Genomic DNA, 12,486 nt, shown 5'->3' on the forward strand with positions numbered 1-12,486 from the left:
CATGATTTAGGAATAATTCTTAATCCTGGCGCCAAAGATCCTCAGAACCAGGTAATGTTGTTGGAAGAATTGCTTGGTAATGCTTATCCTCCGACAATTGGCAGAGTGTGTGATTTAAATAGATATTTCAATAATTATTCTAAAGAATTTTCGGACACACTAGGATGTTTAAAAGGGTTTGAACACAAAATAATCCTCAAAAAATCTGCCAAACCTTGTGTTCATAAAGTCAGGAAGGTACTTCTTATGATGGTTGAACCTTTGAAATTGGAAATTGATAGGTTGTTGAAGCTGGGAGTAATTGAGGAAATTGAATCTTCAGAGTGGTTGAGTTCAATAGTTTTGGCACCCAAAGTTGGGGGGAAGTCAGTGAGAATGTGTGTGGACTTGCGCGGATTGAACAAATGGATATGGGTGGGTCGCCAGCCACTACCTAACATTTCTGAGACCATTAGTGTATTGAAGGGAGCAAAGATCTTTAGTGTGCTTGACCTTTTGTCGGCATATCATCAAATTGTTCTGCACAAAGATTCGAGACATTTGACATCTTTCGTTACCCCTCTGGGAGCTTACCAATTTTTGAGGATGCCTTTTGGGTTGGCCTCGGCTGCGGCATGTTTTCAGAGGGTGATGAAAATGGTTCTTGGGAGTCTGAGTAATGTGATGTTCTTCCAAGACGATATCTTGATGTACGGGAAAGATGAGTGCGAGCATGAGAAAGTGTTGAGATCTGTGTTGGACAAGTTGGAGGAGAGTGGTCTCACAGTTAAAAAAGAAAAGTGTCGAATTGGGTTAGAGTCATTTACTTATCTTGGACACGTGATATCTGGGAGTGGCATACAACCAAAGTTGGAGCTTGCGGAGAGTATTGTTAAAGCCCCTGCTCCAGAAGATAAAGACCAGGTAAAGTCATTTTTAGGAATGGCTGAATTTTATTCCAAATTCGTCAAGGGATTTGCAAGTGTTACTGAACCCATAAGAGCCCTTTTAAAAAAAGGTGTGAGTTTTGTATGTTCCAAAGATTGTGGGGAGGCTTTTAACACTATTAAGTTACAAATTGGAAAAATACCAACTCTGGGTCACTTTGATTCCAAATTGAAGACCATCTTGACTACTGATGCCAGTCTCAAAGGTTTTGGGGCTGCACTCTCTCAAATGGTGAATGGGGAGGAAGTGGTTGTGGCTTTTGCTTCAAGGGCCCTTAGGGAAGCAGAGAAGAATTATTCTTGTATTGAAAGAGAAGCGTTGGGAGTATTTTGGGCTATTTATCATTTTAAGTTTTATTTGTGGGGAATTCCATTTGTTGTTAAGACTGACCATCGTCCCCTTGTGCAAATATTTTCATGTCACGAAAATGATCACATGACCCCCAGGTTCAAAAGGTGGAGTGAGGGGTTACAAGAATTTAACTTTGTGGTGCAATACATTTCGGGGCCGAATATTAAGCCTGCTGACTGCTTGTCACGTTTACCCATAGATGGTGAACATATTTTTGAAGTTAGTGAGAGTGTGAATAGGGTAATTGAATCATCAATATCCAAGGATGAATGGTTGAAGTGTGTTGAGAGTGATAGCATTTTTAATTCTCTTAAGAGAGTCATAACGACTGGCTGGCCTAATTATGAAGTACTTGATAAAAATTTGAAGTTGTACTGGACTGTGAGAGATGAACTGGCCTTTTGGGAAGGCAATTTGATGGGAGGTGACAGGATAGTTCCACCAGGTGATTTGAGGGAAAGGATTGTCAATTTGGCTCATGAGGGTCACTTGGGAAGAAGCCTCACCAAAGCGCGTGTTAGAGAGAGATACTGGTGGCCTGGAATGGACCGAATGGTTGAGTTGATAGTGAAAGATTGGCATTTGTGTGCTGTTAATGACAAGTCTCGCACCACATCTCATTCTCCTCTGTCTCCAGTGGAAATTCAATCTGCAGTTTGGACTAAAGTAGGACTTGATATTGCAGGTCCTTTTGAGTTGATGCCCTCATATGAAAGATTTGTTATATTGTTAGTAGACTATACCTCAAAGTGGGTTGTCTCAACGTGTATGGGGGTAGTTAATTCTAGGTCTGTAATTGAGTTTCTTAAGGATGTATTTGTTTCAGAAGGTGTTCCTAAGTACTTAGTTACAGATAAGGGGGTGCATTTACCTCTACTGAGATGGATGTTTTTCTTAAAAATCTTGGAATTATTCATCAGAAAACAGCTCTTTATTCTCCCCAGGTCAATGGTCTTACAGAGAGGATGAATAGAGTGGTGAAGAGTTGTGTACAACGAGCTCTGGAGTCTAGGGATTCGTTTAGTGGTGTGCTGAGAGAAACATGGTGGGCACATCGCACAGTGCCTAATGCTATTATGCAAAAGCCTCCTTTTGAGGCCTTAAGAGGAAGAAAAGCCAGTTCTAAACTCAATCCGGCTTGGCTTCCACTGAAAGATAGTGGGAATAGTGTGGAAGGTGATTTGGAAGATGATTTGAGAAGGAAGGAGGTGTTAACTAGGAATCAACAGAGATATAAACAACGGTATGACAGTAAAACGGGTGTCAAAATGAGGAAGTGGAATGTAGGTGATTGTGTGCTAGTTAAAAAATCTAAACATGGTTACAAAGGCACTTCCAATTTTATTGGCCCTTTTATCATTGTCGCAGTAAAGAAAAATGTTGTTACTTTAGACAATGGTTGCACTTGGAACATGTCCCAGTTGGCCAAGTGTACTGAACTGAAAGAGCGCAAAGGCCATTCCATGGACACTTCCTCTAATTGGGACTTGAGTAACAATTCTAGAAGACCAAGACATCTGCCTGGAAAGTTCAAGGATTATGTTATGTATCAGGAAGCTTTGATGTTTTGTATTAATAAGTTGTTATTGGTCTTTGTTATTTTTAGTTCTTAAGGTTTAATTTTTTTTTAATTATTATGTAAGGGGATGTGTTATAATTTACTTTCTCCTTTAAGGAATGTTTAATACATTGCATCATTCTGTGAGTAATGACATTCCAATGTTAAGTGTGCCAGTTGCTGAGCTGTTGCTGTTGGTGGTTGTATATAATAAACTTGCTTTTGAAGTCATGAAGAATTGAGCACTTTTATCAGCCAGTCCTTCACTTTTTGTAAGATGCCCCAACTAATCACGCATCTCTAAGCACCTGTAGATCACCTCACTAGGAGCAGCCCCACTTGTGTTTAACAGTATCAGGGCTAGCCTGATACAGTTCCGTCGTTCTTGGTACCTGTTACCTAGCACGTTAAAGGTTCTGGAATGTGAGGACTGATAGTTGGTCATTCCTTATGCATACTTGATGTGAAGCAGACGTTTCTGCCTGCTCTTTTTGAATAAATACTAATGACCTACTTGAGTCTCCTGTCGGTGTTAGAGGGGACAGTACAGAGATCACAGGGGTCTGATGGCCCCATACGGGGGTACTGATGGCTGTCAAACCTGCCAGAGGGTAAGTTTAGAGGGTCAGACTCAATGCAGAGTGTCTAGAAGAGTGAAGAGATGGCAATAAAATGAAGAGAAGACCAATAGGCAGAGACCTACATATGATTTAGTGATTGTTACGAGAGACTCGCCATTTGTTTGATCAGAGAGGAATTTCACAATAGCAGCTATATGTTGGTGCGCCTGTCATCAAAAGGACCGCGAGGAATTCTCCTCGTTTTGTGACATACCAGCCATATCTAAATGGAATTTAATGTCAAATAGGAAATGTGAAAACACACCCAGGAACAGCACTGGGTGTGCCTTACTGCTGAAAATGTTGTACCATACAGAGATGCGGTCCATATGCGTAACTCAGTTTTGTAACACCATCTATGCTTATCATAAATGAAAGAGGACTCTTTGCAAAAGCTATAAAGTACAAAGTCATTTTATTCATCTTTTACCGTAAACAATACACAAGAGATGTTGTCTGTCACAATGAGATCTCGGGCAGGATTCTGGAATGTTAGAATAAGGGTTTGGTCTTGTAAGGCTTTGGTAAGAAGGCGAGGTCAGAGGAGCAACACTACAGTTAGTCTGCTGAATACTGATACTAGGTACAGCTTTGTACTGCTAGTGAGGCAGATGTTTCTGCTAGGTTACCAAGGAAAAAAGAAAGCAAGATGGGATTGGCGTTCTCAGCTTCAGTCATCTCCTGCACACAGATTTAGTAAGGCCTTCTGGTAGTCACCTTTGGTGTCTTGCTGCAAAGGGAAAGAAAGAAAGCATGAAAACCTGCCATCCCAGTGCAATGGTACATTTCTCCTTCATTTCCTGCAATGTTCCCTCATGGCCCAGAACCAAAGAAGTCTCCATTCTCTCTTTGTACCCATTAAAGTGCTGTTGATTGATCAACTATAGATGCCCTGGGCATTGATACAAATGTCTGTCCTACAGAAGATGCCCCATTGTATTAACGTTTTTTGTATGGCTATTCAATAGCACAAATCCGTTCAATGTAGTTTGCAATATACATATGGAACAAAATAATTTAGAATAGTTTAGAAAATGTTATTGCAAAGCAACCAAAAATGGATCTTATTTTTGTTAAGGCCACAAACACAGGCGAAGGATTATTTTTTAATTAGTTGCATCCTGAATATCGAAAGGGTGGTATGGATGAAGCCTCAGAAGTGGTGGCAAAGCACAAGATATAACCTGATGGAAAGAAGTGGACCTGAGTATCCCTGAGGGAAAGAAAAGAAAAGGGAAATCCCTTTGAGAAGAGATGAGACAGGGCATCCTTGAGGGAAAGAAAAGAAATGGAAGATCCCTTTACGAAGAAAGGAATTAGGGCACCCTCGGGGCAAACAGAAGAAACAGGGTAAGTGATGAACAGTGGCAAAATCAAGAGAGGTTGATCAACAAGGGACTCATCGAGATGAAACACCTATACATTGAGGTAAAGGGGAAAACTAGAGGGGAGAAGAATAGAACCTCATCATCCTATAGGAAAATGCTGAACAATGGCAATGAGATTAACCCCCATAGGTTCTCTTTAGATTTAAATCTTGAAAGCATCTGCAAAGGAAAGTGAAGAAAATGGCATCACGGAGGTTAAGCAAGGAACAAAGGCTTCCTCTGAGGTGAATCAGGCATCCCCAAAGCAGAGATGAACCACTGCAACCCCAAGGTAAAACAGTTGAGTTGCGCTTTAAAGTATTGAGGAATTCAAACTAAGCACTGACTACACACATTACCCATCCTGTCCCATGTACATGTTTCAGGGACAGAAACTCTATTTTACTTGCTCCAAAATAAATCACGAAGTACGGTGAGGGTAGGGTTAGTAACAGTGCTACTTACGCTGATGAAGTAGTGCAGAGATTTGCCATACTTCTTTTTGAACTCCTTCCTAATCTTCAGCATATCAATCTCGCTGCGTGCCACCATGATCCGGATCAGCATCTTGTCTTTGGTTCCTTTGCCCTAAAATGCAGAAACCAGTCAAAGTAAGTAGAGGTATCTCTGCGACTCTGCCAGTCTCAAGGCAATTTAATTCAAGAAACCCCGCTATGTACACAAATTATCATGGGACACCCCTAAAACCTAGAACTATGAATCAGAAGTCTTGTATTTTCAATTTTCTGATTTAAAAAATGCTGAGATGTGTTTATCTCACTGTGAAAAACATTTTGCATTTATGGGATGCGAGATCAGCTGAATCCATGTGGAACTTCAATAAGATTCAGGAAGAATGTGGGAGTAAATAGTAAGTGTTGAAGTTTCCAACACAGACATGTCTGTCTACAAAACAAGCATTTAGGCAACAAAAGTGTGGTGTGCGGGAACTTTTAGACAACAGTTGTAGAGGTATGAATGCTTCCTCTAGTTTATTGTTAATTACAAAAGATTTCAATGGCCCAAGACCTGTCAGTTTTACAAAGGCACCGTATTGTAAGGACATTTCCCCATGTCCTCTTAAACCAGTCTGCCTGTTCTAGAGAATGGGTGATGCACAATGTATGAAACACGGCTCTACTAACAGGCTTTGCAAAGTACTGCAAGCCCTTGGGAATGGTCACACTCAATCAAGTATTCAATGTTTAGTTTGCTAAAACACTTCCTGACATCACACAGCTCATATATTTGATATAAGTGAATAAAAAAGCAAAACATAACGCAGTTCAAAATGATGGGCCCGATTTTTTGTTTGACGATGGATTAGCGTCTGATGGGATCTGATGGTCGATGATTTAAAATCACTAGTTGGAGATGGCACCAATTTGAAGTCAACAAGAAGAAATTGAAGTTGGACAGAGGAAGTTGTCCTGTTTCAGTGGGGCTATCTCTGGTATTGTTTGAAAGAAGTCTCCTCAGAACATCGCTGCTTCCTCTTTTTTGCCCAGTCTTCTTCCAACTGCATCTGCCTCCCACACTTTGTTTTCATTGAAACCACTATCATATCAGAGGACATCCCACATATTGTGCTAAAGGCTCACCACAGAAAGCATACAACCCTGGCCAAATGTAGAGCACAAAGAGAATAAGCATCAGTAACCTGCTGTAAAAAAATATTACTGGTCATGCACAATGATAGTGCTGCCCAATGTGTCGCACATTCACCTCTCCAATGTAACTCTCTAATACAAACCCCTTGACTCTGCACCTCGCAGGTGCTACATATTCCGCGTGTTTTTGTTCACCAGTAATGGTATTTCTGTTTTTTACCCATGATACTTCCATGGGTACTTGACTCCTGAATGACGATCTTCTCTCACATTACACCCTGCAGCATGACAAATTACACAGCTTTACTGTGCTTTTATGGTGACAAATTTGGGGGCACTGGCAGTAACCTGGTAACCAATTAAATCTGGGGCAGGACACACCTTCTAACTCCTTGGTGAAAAGAGAGAATGTGGTAGAAATTGGGCAAAAATAGTAAAGTGGAGACTCTGAATGCCAAAACTGATTAAATATCTTACAGAAACCTGCTCAAAGCGGAATGTGTAACACAGTACCCAGGAAGCACAATGTTCTTCTCAGGCCTTACAGAATAGTGCTGCTGGGAGACTGAGACAGAAATAATAACACTGCTTCAGTATTAAGAACACAGTCTCAGTTCTGCAAATTATACCCAAACAAGAAGCTCTGACACAAGCAAAATTGCAAGACACTATAGCAAGTTCAAAAAGAGACCTTACCTTCATGGAGTCGTACAGCCTGTCAGCAAAGTATAGATGTTTGTTCTGAATGCACTGGACTGCAAAGAAAAGTGAGAGGAGCATATGGTCAACACATTTAATCCTTTATTTGCTAAACAATTATGAATTTCTTCTGTCTATCAGAAAACAGGTTTATCGATTTTTAAATTTGTCAGAAAGATGGAAGTGGCAATCCCAATATTTTATTCTGGCTATATTTCCAAAATCTAAGTTTACTGTGTTCCTATGAGCTCTTCCTTCTTAGGTAAGGAATTTAGGATTATATATATGTAAGAGGACATTGATGTACCCTGGAGCACCTTTATACTTTTTTATTCCGGTCTTGTCTACTAACTTGATCTCTAACTCACTGAACAGCTGGCCCTCATCTCTCACCTGGTCAGACATGGTCCAACAACCTTCTGCTTTATAATCTATCAAGGGCTGGCTAATGAAACTAACACTCTGCTACTAAACTGGTGCTGGCTGATAGGAATTGGTCAGTTGTGGAAAAGAATGGAGCATCGTGGAGGTATTTGTGATATGAAAATATACATCCCAGTATCTATTTTCCATATTTCCCTTCTTGATTGGTGGTTGCAGTGTCCTGAAGCATTATTACCCCACTGTGCATGTCAGAGCTTATCTAAACAAGGATGCTACCTACCCTTTGGTTACCCATATTTTCCCACAACGTAATGCTGATGGCACACTTACATTTCATGGCATTGATTATGCACCTGCTTACCCTAGAAGTGGTAACTGTGACCATAAGTTGAAACAAACTGATGCTAGATGGATTTGCCGCTTGCAAGTGATTGAGAAATGACTCAACAAGGATCACGAGTTATACTACTTTTTATGAAGCAACTTGTAAATAATTGTATTTGTCATTGGCGAGGGCTTTATAGTACACCATAGACATTCCCGTTTAGTACTTAATGGGCTCCACAAATGTGGTATATTCTTTTTCCATCATTTGTAGGGGTTAGAATTAACTATAGCATAATCATATATTAGATTAGTGTCACAGTCACTGGAGGATGTTATGCTATTGTGCAACCGTGGTTTGCATTTATTAGGCTACAGTTAGTGCTTTTATCTACAATTCCTTTTTTAATATTATCAGATTGAAGGACATACGTCAGTGATCTCTTATGCTCTAGTCCATGTAACATTCAAGTCCACACCAATATTAGTGAGCGCAAGGGTCGCCAATCCATCTATGTTTAAGATGTAATCATGTTTGCCATCTCTCTTTCCTTTATCTGCTCTGAAAACGTATAATAAATACACTATATTTATTTTTTATTTTATTTTACAGAGTTTTATATAGCGCAAACTTGACCCAAAGGTATTGGATCGCTTTACAGGAGCACCAGTTGCTGTTACATGAGAACACATTCATGTTTTTTTAGGGAGGGCTGGGTGCGAGTAGATTAAGTGATTTTCCCAGAATCACAGGACGTTGTGCGTCATTGGCGAGACTCAAACCCGGTTTGACAGATTGGAGGTCCACCACCCTAGCCGTTAGGCCAACTCTTCTCCCCAATTATATATTAATATATATTTTATAACATTATATGCTCATCTGTGAATATCTGCCTTACCCTACTTTTTGATTGTACTAACCGGTTCCATCAACTTTTTTAGATCGCACTGTATAGTATTTCCACGTTTAGGGAGGCTTGCCTATGCTGGTGTTCTATTTTTAGCATAGATTCAGTGCAATATGGCGGGTATATGCGAGCACTCATTGTGATCATGTGGGCTACTCAATAATTTCTTTTATGACTGAATTGTGTTTATAACGTGATATGTGTACCGCGTGATATGTTTTTATACACCTTGTTTTTATGAAATGTGAAATTAATTCATGCTAAAACCATACTTTCTTTTGTGTATATAATCACTCTCTTTGAACTGACCCTAGTTTTTAACTGTTTAGCACACACTAGGTTCCATCTTCACCATTCAAAGGTGCTGATGAGCATCCGATCATGCTAAATCTATTTAATGACAGGTAGAAGTTGTTTCCGAAGAACTGCCTCCAGTTCTCACCCCCAATATTTTTAAGGTTACTAGACAACATTTTAGTTTATTGTTTTTATTCTTAGGTTTATTTCACCTCACCTTACCCGATAGTTTTCAATCTGGAGGCATAGTTTACTTCTTTTAGATTTTCCAACGTGCTCATTTTATCAGAATGCTGTCCCTGGAGCGGTCATATAGAATATCTATTAGCATGCATCCCATCTTAAAAGGGTTAGGTGTTTGGTCACTTTATTTGTGAATTTGATTTTACAGTTTATAGTGCTGACAATTAAGAACATCAATGCCTTTATTAGCCACACATTTCCTTTACATATTTGTTGCCTTGGTGTGGGGGTAGCCTTCATATATATTTGAGAATTTGAAAGATTACAGCTTTACTAACTTGCTTTTTTCATTATAATGCGGGTTTTGGCTTACCGAGATTCACCATGGCATTCTCCATGTCCCCGTTGAACTCCTTCTTGACGCTCTCCACCATGTCATAGGGGCAGTAGCTCTTGTACCTGTCGAACACTAGGGAAGAAAAAAAGGCATCACCAAAAGGCCTGGAGAAGCAGTATTAGAACTAGAGTCGCTAAAATGCACTCTTTGAGGTTTTCCTGCTACGATATACAGTGCTCGGACTCAGCATAAAAAATATTCTCACGGAGAATAGCCCTCTGCTGATGAGAGGTGAATGTGATTCCAAGGCTAAGATCAGTCAATGATGAAATGTCATCTCATGAGTCCATAGCACAGACAAATCACACTGGTGTGAGTTGCACCACCACACAACTTCATCTGGATAAGCTGGGCACCGACCAGGCACTATCACAATAAATGCAGTGTCCCGAATTCAGGACTCAACTCCCGTCCACTTGAAGGCAGCGCGTTGGTGAAAGGCAGACCAGCTGTTTGAAGTTTCCAGTCCGACTTTCACTGATCAGGCGTAGACCTGTCTGTGATTACCATGGAAATATCAGATGCAGGGTCGGATTGGCAAGGCGGGCATTCGGGAAACGGCCGAAGGGCCGTTGTCTCAGTGCCCTCTGTGGGCCGGTTTTTTTCTCCCCTTTTTCAGTTCACAGAGAGTGCTCTCTGCTATCTGCTCTCTGTGAACTTGGGAAGGGGAGAAAAAAAAACGGCCCACAGAGCGCACGGAAACAGAGACAGAAATGAAAGCGCTTCACTGTGTGCCATGCAGTGATTATTAGCTGTGGCCTCACTTCACCCCCTGCCCCTGAAAAGCAATCACGCCAAGGGTGGGCTGGGGAGCGGTGATTGTCTGCGAAAATCGGCCTCCCTGGGGGCCAGGTGTTGCTCAGGCCTTGAGCCATTTCCACCTCGGCCCCCCTGGGGCCCACACAGCCGAGAAACGGTGTTAATCTTAACACCTCGCCCACAGCCCCTCAGATTCAGGGCACAGTGGGCGAGGAAGAATGGGTCTGGCTGTGGGGGCTAGGTGATGTTTTGAACTCCCACCATCTTCACCTCAGCCTTCCCCTGTCTACCATTGTGCTCCCCTGCCAAGACATTGCCCTGGGGCCTGGAGGGCTGGGGAGGGCTGATTAATTTACTAATTGCAGGGGCCATACTGCTGTTCATGTGCTCTTGAGCTAAGTAGGTTAGTAATAGCAGGGGCTTCCCTTCTTTTCAGGTGCTCCTGCACTGAAGTTCTTGAATAATTTTGTGACAGAAAGGGGCCTTGCTGTTTTTTTAGTTGCTCAGCATGTAGGCCATTGTCACCTTGGGCCTGTGTCCTGCGCAAGAACAGTATGCTCCCACTTTCATTCCTTATCTTTGCATAGGCATAGGTGGCCTAACGCCAGAGTTGCAGAGATGGGGATTCAAGTTTGAATCCCAGGGTCTGCTCAACAGCCTGTGATTCTGGGCAGATCACTTCCTCGCCCAGGCCCTTAAATAAAAAATCAGATCATGTGTACTGTAATTGGTACTCATGAATAGAACTCAAATAGCCTTTGTCTTGGGCTGAATTTACACTACATAAAACTGTCAAATGGTAAGAAAATTATAAAAAATAACCATTTGTTCATGCTTTATGATTCTGCAAAGGGACCATGATAATTAAAGAGGTAACTTTATAAAAACATGTCCATATTTTTAACACAGCTTTTCCGATACAAAATTTCCATTTCATGTGCCAGTTAACAATTTAACTCTATTTTAAAGGCCTAATCCAAAATGCAGACAAGGGGCATATTTATCTATATGCCAAAAATATCATTTAGTAAGTTTTGGTTAGTTTTTTTTTGTAGTTTGTAGGTCATTCTGACAGTAAACACCCATTATCCCGAATCTTTCTTGCCGCATACCATCACTCCGCATACTTTTATTACGAATCTACTAGGACTCCGCAATGCCGTTATAACGCATGGCATTACATTTTATATGCTTTTACCACGCATACATTTACAACGAAACTCGTAAATGCATGAATGATAAAAGCATGTTTTTTTGTATATGTTAGGATAAGGTAAGTATGGGTATATAGGGTATATGTTTCGGGGTTCTGAGGTATATGTTTTAGGGTGATTGGGTATTTTAAGGGTTCAGGGATAGTTTTGGGGTACTGGGGTATTTTTAGGTTTCAGGACTAGGTTTTGGTTTTGGGGTACAGGGGTATTTTTAGGGTGAAGGGATAGGTTTGGGTTTTGGGGTACAGGGGTATTTTTAGGGTTCAGGGATAGGTTTGGGTTTTGGGGTACAGGGGTATTTTTAGGGTTCAGGGATAGGTTTGGGTTTTGGGGTACAGGGTATTTGTAGGGTTCAGGGATAGGTTTGGGGTTTGGGGTAAAGGGGTATTTTTAGGGTTCAGGGATAGGCTTGGGTTTTAGGGTGCAGGGTGTATTTTTAGGGTTAGGATGGGTTATGATTATGGGGTGCAGGGGTATTTAAAGGGACCATGGTGGGATTAGTTTTTAGGGTATTGCACAACTTTTTCTGGTTGGTTGTGTTTTGTTATCATGCATGTGGGCCCCAGAACGTGCTTCAGAGTTGGTGCTACATAATGTGTCTTACACATGGAGGACATGCGAAAAATTGTGAGGGATTGTTACACGGTTGGAATATTTAAAACCAATAGCACTAGTTGTTTGCAGGTCTCTTGTACCATGATTCAGAGAACAGAGTGTGTGTATTGCTTCTTCTATATAAGGAGGAAATTATTAGATTTCCTCCAATGGAATGGTGAAAATCCTCAGAACATCGCATTGGTTTTCATTGTTGCTGAAAGAATGGCATAAGTAAACATAACTAAAGCTACAATTGCAAACACAATGCCCGTATGGTTTATTGTGATATTG

General features: G+C 41.0%; 1 protein-coding gene across 1 annotated transcript in view; it reads right to left on the reverse strand.

Moving 5' to 3' along the window:
• Positions 1 to 3,854: 3,854 nt before the first annotated feature.
• ANXA2 (annexin A2) overlaps positions 3,855 to 12,486 on the reverse strand; it is a 94,072-nt gene continuing 85,440 nt past the window's right edge. Inside the window, exons 10-13 of the mRNA XM_086955804.1 lie at positions 9,602 to 9,697; positions 7,130 to 7,188; positions 5,289 to 5,411; positions 3,855 to 4,186 (exon numbers count right to left, since the gene is read on the reverse strand). Of these exons, the coding sequence (XP_086811930.1) occupies positions 4,127 to 4,186; positions 5,289 to 5,411; positions 7,130 to 7,188; positions 9,602 to 9,697 (338 nt within the window). The 3' untranslated portion in view covers positions 3,855 to 4,126. The remainder of the gene's footprint in view (positions 4,187 to 5,288; positions 5,412 to 7,129; positions 7,189 to 9,601; positions 9,698 to 12,486) is intronic.

The sequence above is a fragment of the Lissotriton vulgaris genome, chromosome 2_1, assembly GCF_964263255.1.
Source record: "Lissotriton vulgaris chromosome 2_1, aLisVul1.2, whole genome shotgun sequence".
NCBI lineage: Eukaryota > Metazoa > Chordata > Amphibia > Caudata > Salamandridae > Lissotriton > Lissotriton vulgaris.